The sequence below is a fragment of the Glarea lozoyensis genome, assembly GCF_000409485.1.
Source record: "Glarea lozoyensis ATCC 20868 chromosome Unknown GLAREA1, whole genome shotgun sequence".
Classification (NCBI taxonomy): domain Eukaryota; kingdom Fungi; phylum Ascomycota; class Leotiomycetes; order Helotiales; family Helotiaceae; genus Glarea; species Glarea lozoyensis.
In genome coordinates this window covers 1,685,527-1,706,513 of record NW_007360983.1, presented here as the reverse complement: position 1 = coordinate 1,706,513, position 20,987 = coordinate 1,685,527, and the positions used below count along the sequence as shown (strand labels likewise).

At 47.6% G+C, this 20,987-nt stretch overlaps 7 protein-coding genes across 7 annotated transcripts; 3 read left to right on the top strand and 4 right to left on the bottom strand.

Annotated features, from left to right (window-relative positions):
• Positions 1 to 1,048: 1,048 nt before the first annotated feature.
• Positions 1,049 to 2,530, top strand: GLAREA_09212 (Multidrug resistance efflux transporter EmrE; the record flags this gene model as incomplete). Its single annotated transcript, XM_008078173.1, has 2 exons — positions 1,049 to 1,616; positions 1,698 to 2,530. The coding sequence occupies 2 exons, from the start codon at positions 1,049 to 1,051 to the stop codon at positions 2,528 to 2,530; spliced, it is 1,401 nt and encodes a 466-aa protein (XP_008076364.1).
• A 351-nt stretch (positions 2,531 to 2,881) lies between these two features.
• Positions 2,882 to 5,550, bottom strand: GLAREA_09211 (uncharacterized protein; the record flags this gene model as incomplete). Its single annotated transcript, XM_008078172.1, has 3 exons — positions 2,882 to 4,554; positions 4,610 to 5,204; positions 5,260 to 5,550. 3 exons carry the CDS (start codon positions 5,548 to 5,550, stop codon positions 2,882 to 2,884), a joined length of 2,559 nt encoding a protein of 852 aa, XP_008076363.1.
• A 4,848-nt stretch (positions 5,551 to 10,398) lies between these two features.
• Positions 10,399 to 11,263, top strand: GLAREA_09210 (uncharacterized protein; the record flags this gene model as incomplete). Its single annotated transcript, XM_008078171.1, has 3 exons — positions 10,399 to 10,409; positions 10,457 to 10,798; positions 10,849 to 11,263. 3 exons carry the CDS (start codon positions 10,399 to 10,401, stop codon positions 11,261 to 11,263), a joined length of 768 nt encoding a protein of 255 aa, XP_008076362.1.
• Positions 11,264 to 12,308: 1,045 nt separating this feature from the next.
• Positions 12,309 to 13,019, bottom strand: GLAREA_09209 (uncharacterized protein; the record flags this gene model as incomplete). The annotated part of the gene is made up of 1 exon (XM_008078170.1): positions 12,309 to 13,019. One exon carries the CDS (start codon positions 13,017 to 13,019, stop codon positions 12,309 to 12,311), a length of 711 nt encoding a protein of 236 aa, XP_008076361.1.
• A 1,264-nt stretch (positions 13,020 to 14,283) lies between these two features.
• GLAREA_09208 (uncharacterized protein) lies at positions 14,284 to 15,849 on the bottom strand (the record flags this gene model as incomplete). Its single annotated transcript, XM_008078169.1, has 1 exon — positions 14,284 to 15,849. One exon carries the CDS (start codon positions 15,847 to 15,849, stop codon positions 14,284 to 14,286), a length of 1,566 nt encoding a protein of 521 aa, XP_008076360.1.
• A 1,111-nt stretch (positions 15,850 to 16,960) lies between these two features.
• GLAREA_09207 (uncharacterized protein) lies at positions 16,961 to 18,352 on the top strand (the record flags this gene model as incomplete). Its single annotated transcript, XM_008078168.1, has 1 exon — positions 16,961 to 18,352. The coding sequence occupies one exon, from the start codon at positions 16,961 to 16,963 to the stop codon at positions 18,350 to 18,352; it is 1,392 nt and encodes a 463-aa protein (XP_008076359.1).
• A 1,053-nt stretch (positions 18,353 to 19,405) lies between these two features.
• GLAREA_09206 (uncharacterized protein) lies at positions 19,406 to 20,372 on the bottom strand (the record flags this gene model as incomplete). The annotated part of the gene is made up of 3 exons (XM_008078167.1): positions 19,406 to 19,458; positions 19,513 to 20,223; positions 20,276 to 20,372. 3 exons carry the CDS (start codon positions 20,370 to 20,372, stop codon positions 19,406 to 19,408), a joined length of 861 nt encoding a protein of 286 aa, XP_008076358.1.
• Between the last annotated feature and the right edge of the window lie 615 nt (positions 20,373 to 20,987).

Genomic DNA, 20,987 nt, shown 5'->3' with positions numbered 1-20,987 from the left:
TCGAGAGGGATTCAGCAGCGGGCGACCTTGTCCTTTTCGTCCGCAACCAGGGACGAAAGTTACATTGAAACTTACCTAGGTACCTATGCCTGGTTGTTGTTCAACTTCTATTGGCTTTTGGACTGGCATCACGGTTTCCGTGTCGTATGCACCACGCCCAACCGCCTGTGGTTGATTGGAGTTGGGATTAATGTCAGATTTTATCTATCAAGTTCACTCGATTCCGATTTCCTTGCTCTGTGGATGGAACCCGACATGGGATAATGCATTGCCTGAAGCAAATGCGAATGACATGCCCTCGAGGGGTGTTTCAACACTCTTCTGCTTCAAAGGTATTCGGCGGTGAGCACGCTGGAACAAGATTCCAATTCCGGAAATAGAATGTAATATTTCACTTCCAACAGCAGTAAGGAGTTCATTCATTTTGAGTAACTCTACTATGCAAATATTACTGCAACATCATTACGCTACAGTCGCTTTACATAGCCAAGCAAATGCACACGATACCGATAACGGACGTGGGGTCGTCACTCCAATCGGGAAGCCTGCCACCATAAGAACACCAACCCGGATATCCTTCCCCGCCTCGTTCACACTTTTTGACATTCGTCACAAGCCAAAATCATACATCATCCATCAACACTTTGGAAGGCCAACAGAGGACGAGAAGATTGCTGTCGCTACATATCCAATCATGTCCAGACACAATCAGAGCAAAGCTCTAATGTCTTATTCGACAATATCAAAGCCAACGAGCTTGAGGAGACGCACTTGAGGAGTTGGCCGTTGCCGCAATCCTATAACCGTTTAGCGCTTCCTCTCATGGTTGACGGCAACTTGGTCTAGTTGCAGAGAGTAATTCTCCACTTCTTCACCGTCGCGGAGCTTTCTATTTGCGGAGGACATGAGCCACCATTTTGTAAGTGATTCCGCACATTAGGACGTCTTTGGCAGAGTCATTGACGTCGTCCCTTTCTGCTTCTTACCATGTATCTTCGAGGATCTCTGTATACCTTCGTTTCCCTTGTTGCGATGAGTCCAGGTAAAGATGTTGTCTCCTTCAATCCCTGCACAGAATGATTCTTCCTCTATCAAACCGGAAATCACTGCTTCTATCCACGAAGATAATCGGTTGGACTCATTCCAAAATGTACCCTCGCACTTCGATGCCGCAACCAACGTTGACCTAAACCAAACGTACCTCCCCCCAAAATCATCCAACACTGCTCTCCTAAATCCAGACTCGTTCCGCCGTTTATCAATAAGCACCATCTCCTCCTACCCATCTCGAAACCCGTCACCATATCCACCTCCACCAACCACCTTCAAAGGCAAAGCTTCTGCCTTCTGGAATCGCAATTATGGGTTGTTTCTGGTTGCCCTATCCCAGCTATTTGGAGCTCTCATGAATGTCACAACTCGGTTGTTGGAGCTGGAGGACGGGGGAATGCATCCTCTACAGATTCTGTTTGCGAGAATGGGCTTGACAATGGTATTTTGTTGTGCATGGATGTGGTGGAAGAAAGTACCCAATTTTTTGCTCGGAGAGAGAGGCATTAGATGGTTATTATTGGCAAGGGGCTTTAGCGGATTTTTTGGTATCTATGGGATGTATTGTATGTTTTCAATGCGATTGTCTCGTATTACAGTCTTCCATATTCTGACAAGAGACCAAAAATGAATACTAACCTTCACAGACTCACTTCAATACCTACCCATCGCCGACGCAGTGGTGATTACCTTCCTCGCACCATCAGTAGCCTCCTATGGGTGCTCAATCTTCCTTCGCGAACCCTTCCCTCGAACGGCCCAATACGCTTCCCTCATTTCCCTCCTTGGAGTTATTCTCATAGCACGTCCAACCTCCTTCTTCACATCCCCAGAAGCAACTCCTTCTCCTCCTCCTCAAACCAACGGTACCTCTACCTACCACGAAGACTTTCCAACCCCAACAAACTCCCAGCGCCTCGCAGCCCTCGCCGTGGCCCTCCTCGGCGTCCTCGGTGCTGCCGGCGCTTTCACCACCATACGCTTGATCGGCCACCGCGCCCACCCCCTCATCTCCGTAAACTACTTCGCCTTCTTCTGCACCACAATCTCACTCACCTGTCTCACCCTTCCCATCCCATACTCCCCCTCTTTCGCACTCCCAAACGGGTTCAGACAGTGGTGTATGCTCTTATTCCTCGGAATATGTGGTTTTGTAATGCAATTCATGCTCACGAAAGGGCTGGCCGTAGGCGGGAGAGGCGAGGGTGGTAGAGCGACCAACATGATTTATTGTAATATGCTTTTTGCGTTGGCGTTGGATAAAGTGGTTTTTGGAGTTAGTCCTGGGTGGTGGAGTTTAGGCGGGAGTGGTCTTATTCTCGGGAGTGCGGTTTGGGTTGCTGTTGGGAGGAATAATGGGGGGAAGGAGAGTGGCAGGGAGAGGGTGATGGGTGAAGAGGAGATGGGGCTGATGATGGAGGTTCATGGGAGGGATGCCCAGAGGGGGAGGAGTTTTGAGGAGTCGAGGATACCTAGGTAGTTTGATTGATCTGGGAGTTATATAGATTGGTGTAGATTTTAATATAGATGAGCTATACAAGATACTTAATAAATGTCAATCAACCTTTAGTCATCAGATACTTAGATGCGTCCAAAATGTAAGGAGAAGCCTTGTCTGAGAGGCCAACGGTTCTGGCAAAAGATTGAACGCATCAAGGTTCAGAACATGTGCCTTGGCTGTCTAGTTGAGTATTTACTTATTTTCAATCCAAACTACGAATGTCTTCGAACTTTCCCGAGCGACATACCAAACCCGCTCCCCAATAGGTACATAAAGAACGACAAGAAAGCGTTTCCAATCACCAAGCACACCTCACTCATCTAAACCATCTCACACACCAGCCTGCACCAAAACCTCCTTCGCACCACCCCTCCCCCGTCCAAGCACCTCTTTCGCACTAACCACACCCTCCACAACAGCTCTCCCACCCGCAATCAACGGCGGCGATCCCCTATATCCCCCAATACTCGCACCCAACAACGCACTCCTATCCCGCACCACACTACCATTTACTGCCTCCACGCTCCGCGTATACAGTTCCCTCGCACCCGGTCCTACGCCCGCAAACCGGAAATCCTGAGACGTGCTGCCGTATCCGCTACTCGTCCCTGTGGACGGCGAGCCCGCGTAAAACGCAGTTCCGTTTTGTGTTGTGGAGAGCGACGTTCCTTCGAGTCCTTCCGTCGAGAGCGTGGTGTGAAAGGGCTGGAGACCCGTTGGAAAGACGGGCGAGCCTGAGATATCGAGGTTCAATCCGTGGGAAAGGTCCGCGGCGATGGTAAAGTTCGTGCTGGCGTCGACGAGGTACGTGGTATTCGCGTACAGCGGGTAGCTGTAGGAGGACTTGTAGTACGTGCCGCCTGTGCTTTGGTCGAGGCCGGTGGTGGTCTGGTTGTTGACTTGGATGGCGCCGAAGAGGGTGTAGAGGCCGTAGTTCTTGACGGAGAGGGACTGTGTCCAGGATACGAGACGCGTGCCGGTTTCGGTGGTGAGGAGGGAGGAGATGGAGAGCGTCCGCGAGACGTTGATGGTGTATTCGAGGGTTTCGTTGGCGCCGCTGGGGGATTGGGTCGAGGTTTGCGAGATGGAGATCACGGGGGCGGGGAGGAGGACGGTGGGTTCTCGTCCGCTTGTGATTGCAGAGGGCGAGTCTTGCCAGATGAATATCTTGCCGGTGACATACCAGGATGATCCGACGGTTTGGGTTAATGTGCCTGTCTCTCCGTCATCGTCGAGGCCCACTACTCTGATCTCGAAACTGTGTGATTTGCCATCACTAAGAATAGGAAGCCAAGGCGTGATGTCAATTTCGTGCTCGCGCAAATCGAATGCATCGATCCCGACAATGGGACGCCAAAGACCTGGGACTACGCCACCTGTAAAGATGACGGGGAAAGGCCATTGAACGCCTGCTAGTTGGCCGTCGATCAAGACTTGAACTTCGCGGAAAGGAGAATAGCCGTATAGTGTTCCATCGTAGGGAACGAAGGTGTTGATGTTCGACTGTAAAACGTTACCCCACCAGAACTCCTCCGTGGATTGGCCACATGCGGAGATAGAAAAAACTGCGCGGTTGACATTTTGCGGGAGGGTCAAGGTGTTGACTGCGGTGTCGGAGGGAAGCATGAATACACTTGCTGAATTGGTAGATCCTTTTCTTGCTGAGATGGGAAGAATCAGCGAGGCGGCGTTGGCATCCTCTTCGACGGTAAAGAATGTTGCTGTTAGAGTGGTGTTGAATGAACCAGTGTATACATCGTTGACTAGGTTGCCAAGATCGAATATCAACGTTTGGGGTGAGTTCCAGAAGTATAGATATTCAGTCATGTCCTTGATGTACTCCCAGCGAATACCATTGGTAGTTGGCTCTGCAGTTGAGGTTCTCCACACTTCCGTGTCGTTGAAGTACATGATGGCGAGTCGATCATATTGACGACCTCGTGAGGTAACTGTAAAGTTCATAGCGACGCGGTTGAATTTGCATTTTGGCGGTGTGTAGTTTCCTGTTGAAGCTGTGTCAGTATAGATGTAAGATGCATTCGGAAGGGTTGGACTTACCGACAAACGGCATTCCATAGGAGTATCCGAATGAGTGATCCATTAAAAGAACTTGGCAACTGCTATTCGAGCTCGAGGGCGCAATAATAGTAGTGTTCTCGGTTCCATCACTTGTGATGACTTGGTCCACCGCACCCTTTGGGAAGAGCACCGGTTGGTAGACTTGGAAGCATTCCAACACTGCTGTTGCAGGAGTAGCCAGAGTCACCTGAATTGCGTCCTTAACCAATTTGAAAGTCTTGGAGGATGAAACCGCAAGCTCTGTCTTGGTGTCGTTGGTAATAAAGCAGTCGCTAAAGCCAAACAGCAATCCGCCCCATATCGCAAGAATAGCCAAAGGTAAGTGCAATCTTCGTCGAGTTGCCCACTGTTTTGTCCTCACACCTCCCTTCTCCTCCCCACCCTCTAGCAAATACTCCAGATCATGGACGTCGCCCTTTTCCCTTGGCGATAATGATATTCCATTCGCTTGTTCCATGGTGGCCAAATTTTCCGCCTTGGTATCGTCGATTTGAGTTTTCGCAGCCATCGTGACTGTATGTACAAAGAGCACGAGTCTTCGTGACCTCGAATCCAGCCGTGGGATTCCAGTGCCCTAGTGGTATCCCACTTCTCTGATCGTGATTACTCTATGCAGTGTCAGAGACTACCAAATTATCCCAATAACGCTTCCTAGCAGCAGAAGCTAGCGCGTTCCCCGCAAAACGAGATTGAAAATAATTCAAGACTGCAAATTCATCTCTAGTCAAGATATAAGAATCTCGTTGAGCTTCAACCTTGGCCCATATAGTCGTCAGCGCAGCTTCAAGCACGTTAACGACAGCATGGTCTCGAGCTCCTTCTTCGCTATCCCTTGCGATCTCGAGTGCCTGCGGAACAGACATGGGAGCTCGAGCGGGGTAACCCCTCGTGTAGGCATGATTTCCGTTTCTTTCACCCATACTGAGGGTTGATAGGATAGCCGGATTGTGGGTAAAGATAGGAAGAAGGTCGTTGTAGGAAAGCGAGAACGAAAAGGGAAGGTCTGTCTGGTGAAAGGAGGACATTTTTTTGGGGAGAAGCAGAATAAATAGCTAGGATGTTCTATGAAGTAATGCGTGGTATGCAAAGACAAGGGAGGAAATGATTGGGATCTAATTTGCTGTGGTCCGACGTCTCTGGTTGGCCGCTTGCAGGAATAGAAGGGGTTTGACTGGGTAGCCAAGTGAGATGGGGGTAACGCCTCTTTTATTTCTCTTTTTCAAGTTCTGGCACAAAAGCTGACAGTTTTCGGAGAATGGCCACTTACTGGTTTGATGCAGAACCCTAGCTTCTACCAAAGCGTGGCACGGCAAGCTTTCGCCTGTGAGCTGCTACCCGCGAGGCTCTGTGGGTATCTGACTGTGATTAAGTCGAGGCCCTGGTCTCGAGCGGAAGCATCCACCTAAAGGTGGTTCGGATACACAGGTGATGAAGTTGCTGAGGTAGCGTTTCGATGCACGTTCGAACTGGTGGAGAATCGCTTCAGAACAAGCTCTCTGAGCGCTGGTGCTACTGTTTTGACTCGTCAATCCTCCTGAAAACATGTCAAGTGAGTCATGAGGTTGAGTATTACCTGTGATGACTAATGTATCTTCGCAGTACAAAGGGCTTGTCGAGTCGCCTGAGTATCCCGATATTGTCACAACCCGTTACCAACCTACGGAGGGTTTTCCGAGAAGCTTTACCACAGCAACCGGGTAGGAATCGTCGAAGGCCTGGTTTGTAATCGCAGGACACGATCTCAACTGCTCGGTCTAATAGGTCTGAGACTCTGACACGTCTGACGTACGCGGGCAGATGTGCCGTGAGAGCAATTACCTCGACGTCGCACTGCTTTCACGAATCGTCCTACCGAGCAAATTGATGTGTACCTTTAGTCTGGCGTCTTAACCCGCGCTTGTGTTCCAGGCTAAATAGAATTGGACGTGCTATACATCTACCGAGTAACGTTTGCGTAGAGTAAAAACACCGACACAATCCAATCGCCTGTTGTTCTCGATGACCTTCACAATCCTTTTTCACCCTGGTCGTCCCATACACCTTAACCTTTCTGGATGCTCTGTCAAGTAATGATCGACGACTGGGATGGAAATCGATTCAGTGCTCACAATCTCGGAGGCGGAGAGGCAGCTCCGACAACAATCGACATGTTGTCAATGCCAAGCCTACCACAACTTTACCAGCCTTGACTTCTCTTGTCAAGCCATTCTTTCCACAAATTTACTGTCGTCTACGCCAATGATAGCCTTTCTTCGTCCATTTGAATTCCGCTAGGGCGCAATTCAGACTCTTTGAGGACTCGTGTGACAGGAAAACGTGCTTCGGCCCACTTGAATGTGGCTCCCTCAGACGTCAACTACTGCAAAGCCTCACCTCGAGCGTTTGTACGAGTATGCTGGATGATGAAAAGTGATCCTTCAGGTGGTCTGACTACCACAGGGTTAAGAAACACTAGATACTGCCTTACTCGGTCGCCGGCAGATGAGCTTCTACGTTGCTCTAGCTTTGCAAATTCCCCTTTGCCAGACAGGATTCAAACAGCCCGCCACGCTCGTAGAAGCCTTCCAGAAGAGCTAATAATAACCAAAAGTCATCACATAATTGCATGCTTTTGTCTAGCACATTCTCTGTGGTATTTTGCAGACCTAAGGTATGCATCGGCGGGCCGTTACACTGGCTTGCCTCAGAGCCGCGATACCACAGTATAGCTTTTGACAAGCATTAACAACACTTAGTCGTTCAAGATATTTTTGTTAACGGAAATACGCAGGTAATATATTTACGAGTAATTGGTGCCGATGCTCCGACCAACTAGCCCAAAAAGACTTCAAGGGCTGGCTGTATGGAGCTCACGGCATTTCAACATATCCAATAACAAATATTATCGTTGTTCCACATAAGTTCCTAATAATGTTCATCATATGCACTTTAGGCGTCCTTCCCATGAGCTACTCGAGTTCCGTTTGACTCCAGATTGTTTTAAGTCGTTAGACTTTAACGCTTCACTCTTGGCGACGGGTCACCACCGCTCAAAGCCACAAGGATCTTACATTCGGCGATCCATACCAGCCTCTTCATTCATTATTCGATAGTAAATAGGAATTTCATTCGTTCCGGCATCAGTTCGACAACTATCTCCTATATCTGACTTGGAGCCGTACGCAGTCAGCACTCGATGTAATGTAGTCTACTAGCTATTCGGCAGCTCGGCTCCACGATTTCCATTAGGACGACAGCAAGGTTGCTCGCAAACTCTATTTTGCACGGGCATGCCATCCAACCTCATGGACCACTAAGCCTTAAATAGAAAATCTTCCGAGGCTCCAGAAGGAATGGGCTTTATCAATGTTCTCGGGGCTAGAGGCTCGATCTACTCGGCAGGGGATTTCGGTGAATAATATCCGACTACTTTGACGTATTGAGTATTGCCGGTATCCTTTTGCACCTTTCGACGTCTGTCATTGTTTCAACGTTGGTATCATGTCACCCAATCACAATGAAGCTGCGTTCATACAACAAATGTGAAGAGACTCATTTCACAATATCTAGAGACCATCTCATGTTCAAAGCACTTCCCAAACGCCCGCACTATTACACAACACGTATGTCATCATTTTGTTCTGAATTTCCATAGCTTGACTTTCAAGAAATAGGACAGTTTTCACTTTCTGGGCATTTCTGGGTGTCTCTTCCTGACTCACTTCCTGCGAACTCTCGTCGGCTTTGACACGATCTTCTGTAGGTTCATCCTCGGCTAAAATCAAAAGATTTTTGGTTTTGTTGCGAAGACGCGATCTCAAATAACATGTTCGATCGAAGAAACCCGCTAGTATCCTCGTAGGAAAGTTATCATTTAACGGAGGAAACTCGGGAAGGCTTTTGATTTTCCCTGGGGTTTTCTTCCTGCTGCATTTATTTCAGATGTTGCGTCCTAGCTTCGACTCTTAGTTTTGTGAGTATCATCGACCGTCCTTCCCGAGCAGTAGGAATCTAAAGGGAAATCTCTAAAAGATTCGCTGCTTCTCGAGAAACTAACATTCTGCTTTGTGCTTTGTGGCTATGACGCGTTGGAATATTAACTCATCTTATACATACTGGCGTCCAGTCTCAAAATTTCCAGTTCAGGAGAAAAGTCTTTGCTGCTGTTGACATGGCAATCTCAAAAATTGTCAGCTTGTTTTGATGAGGAAAAGGAAAAGCTTGAAGGGTATTTGACGTTGATCTTTTGTTATATATGGCCGGGTCTCGTCTGCTCCTTTCGTTGAGGGTGTCACCACATGCCATCGATCGAAAAGGCTTGCAGTAGGCAATTTCCTTTCTAGCAATTTCTACAAACCCCCCTGATATTTTCTATTCATGGTGCATTATGTGGCGGCCTGTTTGCTCTTGGATTTGTTTATTTTGCTTTATTCAGCCTGCTTTTGGCAGCGCAGACTCTATCCGATCTTTCATCCGAAATAAAAAGATCAGCTGTTCTTGTGGCTTGTTTAGCGTTTTCTCGTCTAGATTCAGCCCTATCTATTGTAGATCTGCTTGCGATCTAGATTCGTCTGCCACTAAAATGTTGTGGCTTGCTTGCCGTTTGTGGATCTTGTTGAATCACATGAGAAATATACTGTCTCTGTATGTTCTTGAGCACCGGCTGTTTGGTCCGGTGTACTTGGGGGTAGATGGTAAGAACTGAACATGTTTAAGTTGTGCAGTTGCAATTGCGAAGAAATTTGCTACCTTTTGAAGGTATGAAACTGTGCCAGGGCAGGAGCAAATGCGCGGCCTCCCCAGATGAAAAAATGCGACATATTTGATCTTACTTGACGTCTTCTTTTCACAGTACAAATGCGCGCGATTCTAAATCTAGGGAATGCCATTGCAGTTATCTCGTTTTGTATTGAATTATTTCTCTGCATAATTTTGTACGAAGCTGCACTTCGACAAATATCGACCGTGTGCAGCGCAATAATAGATATCTGAGATAGGAAAAGTATCTTCTTTGTGATCAATTTATAGTTTGGTTTCACTCTTTAAAGATTTGTTGTGGTGTGCTAATTTTGATTGTTGGTCGCGCCGATGCTGCTAGGTCCTTGCTGCTACGTCGTCGTTCGTCACTAACGACAAATTTACGACGTAGTCTAGACCTCATTTTAGTCAACGTGTCCATACAGTCAAACTATTTTGAATTATACTTGGTTCTCGAATTTAGTTGTAGACGGCTTCGGATTTTCAGACTTCTTACTCGTTGTTCTAACCGCCAACTGACGCTTGAGCAGCAACGTAGTGCGCGGTGGTGTTGACGATGTCTTTGATAGCTTCTTGTTCATTTCGGGAAAGGTTGGTTCAGAAAGCTTCTTCTTAACGTTTAAATTTCGCACCTCAAGAAAGATTCATCTGTGTATTTCGTCACACACCTCTTAAGATCGAAAATTTCTCTATTCTAAAGAAAAAGCCAATTTCTACAAAGCATTTTCCTCTTCCTTTTTCAGTCCCCTCTCGGCATCTTTTCACGAGATTCGTTGACACCTTCACTCTTTCAGTCTCAACAAAAACCTATCGCTCTTCGCTTCCTTCGATTGCTTCGCTTTCTTGAATCAGCCTTTGATATCTGCGAGTCGGAGGTCGCAACGGCCATCTCTTATTTAACAAATCGATTTTTCGCTCGAGGAGCATCCGAGACAGGCTTCAAGTGATCGTGTGTTTCTCGAATCAACCTTCAATCAGTACCAGTCCAAATACCAGTCCATATACACCCAAGTTCTCCTTCAGCTAGAAAAATGCTATCACAGTAAGCCTTCTCCGTCTGCGCATCCTTCACCTACCTAACGCTTTCAGTTCGTTCTACTTCCTTCTACTCAGCGCCGTCGCTTTCACCCATGCAAAACCACCAAAGAAAACAGAAATTTACAACGCCGTTTCTCCACCCCAAGCATTAGGAAACAGCAGTGTCGTTTTCGCAGGAAGACATACGCCCCCAAAACTCGATGATCTACCAAAAGATGCTTGGAAGAAGATGAACCAGACGTGTGCTACTTTAGACTACACCTTGATTTTAGACGAGATGATCTTGGGAGGAGATCCGAATTGCAAGAGCGTGGAATTGGGAGCGAAAAAAGAGGGTGAAAAGGGAGTCGCGAGGTTGGAAGTTTGTAATTGGGATGTTTGTGGGAAAGTCAAGTAAGTCATTAGCGCTCCTCGCTATAAACTTGTCTAGCTAACAAAACCAGCATTACATCTCTCTCTCCATTCTGTCACGCCCTCGCCCGACCCTTCGAAGGAATCGGAAGGAAACCATACACGGAATCCTGGAAGCTCGACCACAACCCCTCGGCAACAGTAAACATCCGTATCGACAACACAATTTCCGAGATCCCGCAGATCCTCGACTTCAAGCCGAAGTGTAATGGTTTCGAGATTCCGGAAGATGGGACGTTAGATAAGGAGAAGAAACATGAGGATAATTCGTGGGTGAGGGGGGCGAAAAAGATGTTGAGACCCTATGTGCCGGGGAGATGTCAGATGGAGAAGGAGTGTAAAATTATCAGACTAGAGGGATTGGCAGGCTTTGAGGTGATCGAAGAGACGATGGTGGATGAGGTGATGTTGGAGGATTTCGAGTGGGATTTGCAGCTGTTTGGATAAGATCTGATTAAATTATCGTGTTTCATCAACAATCTATGAAGAGTGACACTGAGTTATTTCTCATAAAATTGAACCTACTTTGTGCTACATATTAAAGTACGCAACACCAGCTGTGTTGTTACAAAATTGCGCAGACGAAATTCCATTCTTGTCCAAAAATATTTAAGCGAGGTTCTAATATCAAAATGACCCAGAGACCACAACACTTATCAGGGAAATAAAACTACTGTCGTCTCATTTCCAAGCTCATGAACTCTGATGCTCTGTCTCGATGTGTTGAGACAAAACAACTTCCGAATTCGCACCGTGCATATAGGTAAAAAAAAGTTAATAGTTGATATCAAGTAGTGAATCCACTCATCCGATCTCCCACCGACCCCCCTCCCAAACACCAAAACACCAACCCACACCACCACGTAACCGAGGCCAAAAAATCTCCAAAAAAATAGGTGGAGTACAAGTACTCATCTCGGTCATCATCCGAGTGGAGGGCACTAAGTTCTACTAAACTCGCCAACTCCCAACTCTATCACAAGGAATTAATGAGAGGGAACGACAGGGGTTAGTACGGGGAAGGGGCAACCTGCGACCTGCGTCGCCGTTAAGCAGTCGTTGAGTCTTCGAACCGTTCTGATTTGTTGAAATAAAAGAGCCGTATTGGGCGTTATAAAGGTTTAATGGTGAAGGTGAGGGTGTGGGTGTGGGTGTGTGGCAAAGGGGGAGGGGGCGTGTGGTGAATGTGAATGTGTTGAGGGTGAGGGTGAAGTGGAAATGGTCTCTGAAGATACTTATGGAGTTACAAGGGGTGATTTGAGCATAAGAAACTTGTGTGATAGTAGAATAAGTTTATTAGCCTCTTTATTTGAGGAAGTGATGTGTATGAGTACAACTAGCAAACGTATCTATAGCATATGCCCTCCTATCCTAGATTTCTGTCATAATTCGTAAGTCATAAAAGCACGATCTGCCAATCTGGTATCATATCCCAACTCCCAAATATTAACCCAAGCGCAAATCCAAACCCAAGTCTTACACATTCATCCTATCAATACCCTCTCCCACCATCCCAAACATCATCCCTGCTCCGTCTATTCCTTCTCGCCCGTTCCTCCCTCTCAATCTCCTCCTGCTCCCAGGTTGGTGTTCTAACAACCTTCCTCTCTTTACCTTTGACAAACCCTCCAACCGGATAGTCCAATACAATCCTCTTCTCATCCAACGCATTAACCCACACCGTGCGTCCTGCAACCACCTTCTCCAACCACGAATTCTTCATATGCGCAACGAGCATGTCCAACTCCTTCGTCGATACGGTAATCTCGTCTTTCCTCTTCGGCGCAAGCGCCGGTTTAGCAGCTTGCAGGCGGCGACCCAGAGATGCCACGGCCGAGGACACGGAATCTTCAATCCTCTCGACCTGGCGTAGGAGTTCGTTGAACCCAGGGTTTCCGCGTTCACCCCGAGCGATCTCATGGAGTCGGGATTTTATGTCTTCGATGTCGAGGATGGCTTCGCGAACTACTGAGCGAGACGTCTCGTCGCCGACTTCCATGCGGGAGCCGAGGAGTTTGCGAGCGGTCGAGTAGGATGTGGATATTGATTGGGAGGAGAGAGTGAGGCCGGTTTGGAGATTATCGAAGGCTCTGTGAGTGGAACCTAGACGGCGAGTGGATTGGATTGTGGTGCAGAGTTGGAGACATCCTGAGAAGTGTGTGAGGAGGGTAGTAACTTGGGTCGTTAGGGCTGTTGGGGCCATTGCTGCGGTTTTTGGTTTTCTGTAACTGTGTTTCTGATCCACGATGATGTTTGTTGGATAGACCTATGCTTAAGTGTAAATTGTAAACCAAATGAAAGTCATCTCTCACTTATATAAATGTGATCTAAAGGTCTTCAGTACCACACCTAACCCCTGCCCCCTTTCACGATCTCGCTTATGTCTCAGCCACAGACTCACCTGTTACCGGGTTTCGCTGAGCCTAGGTCACCGATTCTGACCCGTAGGTAAACCCTATTTCTTTGTGGTTTTTGTGTAGTTGGGGTCGGTGGACTGGTGACCGTGTTTCGTGACTCTTGTTAGGCTTTTTTGTTGTGTGTAGTCCTGCATTCTGTGATGAAAGTAGTGAGACTTCAACGGCTGCCTACCTTTGACAAAGGACATACTGCTTTAGCTCTCGTAGCAAGACTGAAAGAAGACGATCTCCATCTACCAACCAATACTCACAGATATGATGGACAGTATGCACCGCATATGCAGCCGGACTCCAGGAGCCATGATCCAACGACCAACGATCTCCGTCAACCGCTACCAAAAGGCGTTTGCCACGAGGTATGAGGGACGAGTGTCAAGCCACAGGGCTGAATCACTCGTGCTAGAGAAGCTTATTCTCAATGAAGCTCCAAGATGTGGCTCCGACCACCACAAACGTCCGGTCTGCCTTGTGGTTATGGTGCAAAGGTCGAGTTGTGGCGGTGTTCGGTGGTCGCGGGAGGCGTCTGACGAGTGCGGCGCGGAATGGGGGCCCTCTGATCTTCGTCATGTGAATTGTGTTCAGCCTTATTCGATGAAGTCAGAGGTTTTATTTTAGAGCGAGACTTGAGATTCCTTGAATTGACGGTATTTTGAATAGTTTTGTTTGAGTTGGTATAAGTTATTGTGAAAACCCGAAATTTGACAACTGTGTAGAATGTTGCTATTTTAGCTCAACCAGTTCATGTCCACATCCATATTCCGCCTGTTTGACAAGTCTTTCATTTTCAAGAAAGGTAGATTTGGAAACTGTGTATTTATAAGTGTCTAGCAGCAAACCTGCCTTCCCAAGGGTATAGGGGGTATAGGTAAGAGACACTCGCGACTCCGTAGCCAAGCTCTCGAATATATACAATGAATGCTCCGTTCTCCTATTTCATTCGTCAAAGTGTAATCCAGTCTGCGCCATTCTAATCATTTCAAAGCCGTCTATCTATAACCCTCCATTCTAATGCCTCCAACAATATAACGCCTGCTTTCTCTCTGCCCCAATTCAAGAACGTGAACCTCTTCTACCAACCTTCTCCAGCACAACTCTCACATCTTTCCCGGGTACCTTCGCCAGTAAACTCATGCAACTTCCACACGCACTCAAGCAACACCAACTACATCGCCATCTTTGCTCGCTGTCTTGACGTCGACATATCATGCATGCCACAGGACAGAACGAATTGCGGGCGTTTCGCATGAATCGGTGGGATTGGTAGCATTCTAATTGCACGATACTGAGAGATGGGCCGCCTGGTATAGAGTTCGAAGGAGAAAGAGGACTTGAGCTTGAACGTTGTGGAGTCAGGTACGCGGCCACGGGATAAGTTGGAAACGTGATTTTTTGGGGTGTAGGAATTCGGATGGTAGACGTTGACGCCGACGTAGGAGATGAAGTTTCGGGGGTGGATTTCGCTGTCGGCGTACTGATTATTGTTTGTGTGTCTGATGTGTCCCGTGAATGCGAGGGTGTGGACGAGTTCAGATATTCTGTTACTGGGTCCGGCGAAGAGGTGATTGAAACGCTAGGAAGAAGGGTGGTAGCGGTGCCTGTCTCGTGCGTTGAAGGGCGGGAAGATGAGTCTTGTGTTGGTGGCCTGGAGATCGTTTCGTCTGACTTTGGGCGCGAATCCGAGCGCTTTGGGACCTCAGGTGCAGCTCCTTCGATGGGCGTACGCGGCAATGGTATTGTTTGAACGATTGCATTCTCTTTCGTGGCGAGGGACTTCGGCGAGGTTAAATTTGAAGGAGAAACATTCTCATTCTGGGTCTGGGTCTGAGCTTGGTCATCGCGACTCATAGCGAATTCGTCCTCACTAGCGAAACCATCGAGCTTGCCCCGTGAATGCTTCTCCTTCAATTTCGAGATTTTGGCTCCCATCAATATGGAGTCCGTAGGTGGTTGAGGAGGTGCTGGACGTGCTGGGATGTGTTTGCGCAGCGAAGAGTTGCTGCGAGGTAGTTTGAAAGGAATGGCCGACCTGTCGGATCGCTCTTTCTGTTTTGGGGGACTGACGGCGGTCGAACCGTTGGACCGGTCGAGTTTGAGATCGGGGAATTTAATGCTCTTTTCACTTTTGGTCGACCTTCTTTTCCAGAGCTCAGTTACGGTTGGAGCGCAAGTATAGCCAGAGGAAGACTGGGCGAGTACATGAGTTTGAGGTGGTGTCTTTGGCGATCTAAGATTCCTTCTCTGCGCATCTTTTTGTGGGAGAGCAGGTGGGCCCGACTCTTCTGAATCAGCACCACTCAATGATTCTCTTTCGTCGCTGCTGGTATCCGACCCATCTGACAATCCTGGAGAGTCAGAGTAACCTGAAGATACGGCCGTCGAGACTGATGATATAGTGGTTGAGACTGAAGATGCCTTTGGTCGTCCAACTGCACCCCCGCCTACCGGTCGACGAGGAATTGTGATTGGAGCTGGCATTGCGTCTTTGGGTAATGGGGGCAGAGGTGAGTATTCTGCCTTAACGAGTCTCTTTGGTGAATAGTGTCGAGGAGCAGATGGCAGAGCTTTTGAGAAGCGCGAACGGCCTCTACCGGGGGTTTCTGGGAGTAAAGAAGCCATGTCTGTTCCTGTCCAATAGCGTGAGAGCTTCGTCTAATATCTCGAAAGTCTCGAAAGCTGCGCGACATCTGCAACGCGATCCACGGTCGAGGGCAGCCATGGCGTAGATATAAAAAGTTCTGGTGCTGGGAGAACCCTTGGCTGATGAGCGACCTGAAACGAGCCGGGTTTGATGGCATCAAATCACGTTCTCGGATCCTCAGCGTACCTGGTCCATAGAAGGGCTTGAATAGTATACCTGCTGCTGACCATTTTATGCATTCTCATGTTGCGTTGCTATTTGCTCCTCTAGGAGGGGTCATGCTCGCCAGTGACGAAAAGGGGATGCGATGCTGATGTGATGGGAGGAGGGGAGGAGGGGGCGAGGAAGATTGCGGTGCGGGAGCGACGAATTGTTGGAAAGAGATATAGTATTCGTCACAGGACCTACCTGGAAGACGACACGAGCGCTCACCTCTTTCACTTCTCCAGTCACTCCCAAGATGTTTCTAGTCGCATGTTGGTGGAAGAGACGTTTGTTGCATCCGCCCCAAAGGAGTCTCGGGCAGAGACATGACGGTCCAAGTGATGTTCGACGATGGTGAGGGAACTACTGAGAGAGTACGTGTCGACGTTGGTGGAGCTGTTTGGTGCTGTTTGGTATGCTGTAACGATTCCACGTGGGACACATCGTCGTCCGAACTTCTCAGTCTCATGTCTCTGGATGTCCGAAAGGAGTGGGAAGTTCATGTGGTCGACAGAAACGCAAATCCATCCATGCTCAGGGGAAGCGAGTCGCCAGATCTACGGTCCCGCTGCGGGGCAGAACGAGGGGATGGGACATGAGGCATAACTCCGGTACAAGAATGGAGCTTTCTAAATCGAATCAAGTCGAGTGTTTCTTTTTGAGTAATTCAAATTTCACTTGAAACATCTAGACAATGCAAAGTAGACACTAAGGCTTCAGAAACTAAGACTCTTCTAGATGGAGAGCGTGGTGGATTGGTTGTGGTCCTTGAGGAAGAGGAATTGGGAAGTCTAGAATCCTCAAATAAATTGACCCGGATTTTACCCGACCAAAGTGGTGTTTACCGTCGCGAGTCAACAAATCCCATTCAGATCTAACCACATTATGTCGGCGATCCCCTCACGAACGCGCTCACTTCGCAAACCCTCGGAGAACGGCAGCAGGCTTGGTAGGTCAATTGCGTCAGATCTCAACGAGAAAAATGCGACAACGCTTCCAGGACCACCGGAGAGGACGAGCAAATCACCTAGTCGACTACCAACGGTAAGATCAACAGCATCGAGACCTACTTCTCTATATGGCAGGCCACCAAGCTCTAGTGGCAGCACGGTTGCAAGCAAGCCATCAATTACACGCCCACCTTCCGCCAGTTCAATATCAAGTAAACCCGGGACAACAGAACTCCAGAGACGACCATCTATAACCAGACATGCAACCTCTCCCAGCACAACAGAACCCATAAAGAAAGACCGCTCGCGACCACCAGTAACTCAGTCCCGCCATCTGCGAAATGTCTCCACGAGCTCTGTATCCTCGGTTCCTCGAATACCTTCGCACACGCGCACGAAATCCTCCTCTACAATTCTAACAGCCTCCACCGCTCTTCGGCCACCATCTCAGCCTCCCGCGAAAGAGCTTCCACAACCCCGACACTTACGCTCCGATTCACAACTTAAGAAGCCCTCCTTCTCGACTCTTCAACAGCACTTCTCTCCTGCGAAAAGCCTTGCGCCAAAACCGCATCCCGCAGCTTTTCTTGCGCCGCCGTCGCCCAGTAAATTACCTTCTAATATCGCTATTACGGCCGAGACGGCAAAGTTGCAGAATGAGCTCTTACAATTACATCTTCTACACAAAGACGCGGATCTTGTCACAAAAGAGTGGAAAGCAAGTGCGAAACAGAAACTAGGTCAGAGATTCCAGGACGTAGTACAGAGGAATGACGAACTTGTGCAATTGGAAGTGCAGGAGACGGGGAATGTGAATGCGGCGGCCTTGAAGAAGTGGCATGATGACGCGGTGCTGGGCTGGGGATTAGATGAGCGAATCCAGAGACTGGACGAGCTTGTCAATGGAGTATGGAATCTAAGTTCCGAAAACGGAAAATACGCACGTGTGGTCCGCAAATTTGAACGCTGGCTCAGTCGTTCCCAATCGATCCTCTCCTCCCGTTCCGCCAATCTTGCCGAAGATGAAGTCATCTTCATAGAACCGCTAGATCCCACATGGCATGACGAATGTTTTCACATCGCGCGAAAACTCAATGAGTGGAAAGTGGTATTGAAAGATCTGGGGAGCTTGGATAAGAAGAGTAGCGTGGGAAGAGTGCTTGATGGATTTGGGGTGTTGGTTAGAGGAATGAGTGAGGAACTGACGGCTATGGGTCAAATTGAGCGAGGCGTTATGGAGAGCGAGAAGAATTGGATTAAAGAGTTGAACGACGAGGAGAGTGACGAGGAAGGGATTACTGCCGGGGCTTGTTGGAGAGCTAGGTAAGGTTGGGTCGGGTTTTGCAGTGATATTGGAGTATACATTTGGTATTGATACTAGGCGATATTGGATTATAAGCGTATACCCATGGAGTAATGCTTCTCTCCTGAAAAGGTTGGTGAGAGGATGACTAAATACATCTTAACAAACCATGATGTTCTCCTAATCACGAATTAAGTTGGATGCATTTGCATGAAACAATTTCATGTACTGCAGCCCTCGACTCCGTATCTAATCATTAAATCAGACGAGACCACTAGGCTTCAAGGAGCGTCACAGCAGGAAAGGGTATCATGCCAAAGTTTCATTCATCAGATTGCAGGAGTACTGCCATTTGATTAGTCCTTGATAATCTGGCAGATCTTCTATCTAGCACTGATGGGAAACCAAGACTAGTTTCTACTGGGACAATAACTTGGGAATTGAAAACACGGTTTCGGTGGTAAAAACAGAACATAATTCGTTTTTCGTCTCTCAACTCTCGTAATCAAGGATCACGGTCGAGAACTTTATTGTTAAGAGGACGCTTCAATCGTCCATGACAGTTGAGAGTTGCTGGACCCGGTTTGAGATAGTGCAAAGGTTCTACATCTATCCTGTGGGTTGAATTCATCGAGTGTCATTTCACGGACTTCAAGGTGTTGTTCTAATATTATGGAAGCTCAAGATTCTGTTACTGTTTTTTAGTTATTAAGTATATTTTGGCACTAGTGGGTGGAGATTAGTAGGACTTGATCGAAGTTTTATTAGCAGTCGTACTTCCTGTTGAGGTTACGATTATGTCCGTCGCAGCAGGTATCCGGCAAGTGTTCTGCAAGATTATTAGGAGACTTTCTTATAATTTTACAATCAGTGAAGCTACATCTAAACTAATATTGGTATGATAACAAAACTGAGCATTTCATATTCATCGAACTTCTTTAACCACAACTAACGTCAAGTCGCTTCCACCCATAGGCAAGTAGATCTAAGCAGGTTGGATCGCATTGAGCTAACCAGCCATAGTCGCAATACATCTTCTTTCAGGATGAATCTCAGTAGCGATCCATCTGTACATTTCTAAGATTTGTCGCTTGAACGAAGTGCGTAGCGGGTTTGCTTGGTAAATTGATCTAAATCCGGTCAACTTCTACGTGAAATTTGAGGGAATTCGCAGACAAACTTACGTCTGCGAACCTGAGGGGGAGTCGTTCGTCTCGCCGTCCGAATACGATACCTTGCTTCCCCTTCCAATTGACCAACTCTTATTTCAATATCTGGAAATTTTTCCTTTAACATGTGCAACAACACCAGACCTTGACAAGGATCGGTATGACTTCGTCGCTGGTCGACTTTGATTCTTTTGACAAGGTTTCTGGTTCTTTTAGGACGTGTCATAAGAACCGTCAGCGATTCAATTTTAATTGTTTTGAGTGCTTTCTTGGCCGTCGTCATAATTCCATAATAATTCCTGCCGATCTGTGGAAATATGAAGGACTTCATTCTGCTAGCGCCTAGGACCAAATGACGGCACTTTTGGAAATCGTCGTGGAGTAACGAGTGCTGGGGGTTGTGGGTTTGACTGTCTAAGATGCAATCTTCAAGCAGAATGTGATCCACCTCCCAATTCACATATGTTGTGCCGTACCTGTGTAGGTCACCACAATCAGGAAGCTTTTCGTAAACCTTCAAACCCTCTGCACGAGCCTCGCGGCATACATGGAGAAGTGCTGGTACAGGCGTATTAGACGGATTGTTTTCGAATTTGGTCTTGCCATGGAGAACTTCTATAACTCGGGGATTGCTACAGGTTATTTTCCAGATCATCAGACGTAGCTTGGTGGGCAGCTTTTGGAAGTAATGGAAGGTAGTCAGGTCCCCCTCAGCTAGTCGGTATCCTGCGAAGCAAGCAAATTTAGCTACTATGCGTGAAAACAGGAACAGACTTACCTCCTACAATATACTCATCTATAGTATCATCGGTATTGTTGGTTACGCCTATCGAGCCAGCCGCATTTATATGGATTGGTAGTGATGGTGAAGACATGCTGTCGCTAGTTTAATGAACCCTACGAGATTATGAGAGGAGCAGAAATCAAGTGTTCCAGTCGTACACCAATGTGCTGTTTCTGAGACGTCGACACGTAAACGAGTTCTGAGGTAGTATGGGGTTACAGCAAGACCCCAAATTGTCGATGTTGAGGGGGAAATCTCGGAAAGAAATCTCAAATCTAGGCCTGACAATATATACCGATTTCCACAACTCACCGACATAATTTGCAAGCTTTTCTAGTGAATACCTCAATTGACGTATTATCCTCGCCCACAAAATGTCCTTCCCGATCTGTAGTCCTGGGAATGAATAGGTGAGCGCATGTTACACAATTCCGTCAACCCGAGTTCTTGTCGCACAGGCCCATGGGAATCAGAAGCTCTCGGCATCAGGATTAATCTCATAAGTCGTGGTTTGATTCTCGGAGCGACTGACCGGCAATCAATGTCTAATTAAACGGCAAATGCCGCTAGACTCATTCGACTTCAATGTCTGACACACTCAAAGAGCCTGTCACTGTCAGGTCGAGCAATTCCTTACAATTTCTTGGAAGAACACAGCATTTCAACGATCTAACAAAAGGATCGAGGCAAATTCACCTCTACAGTG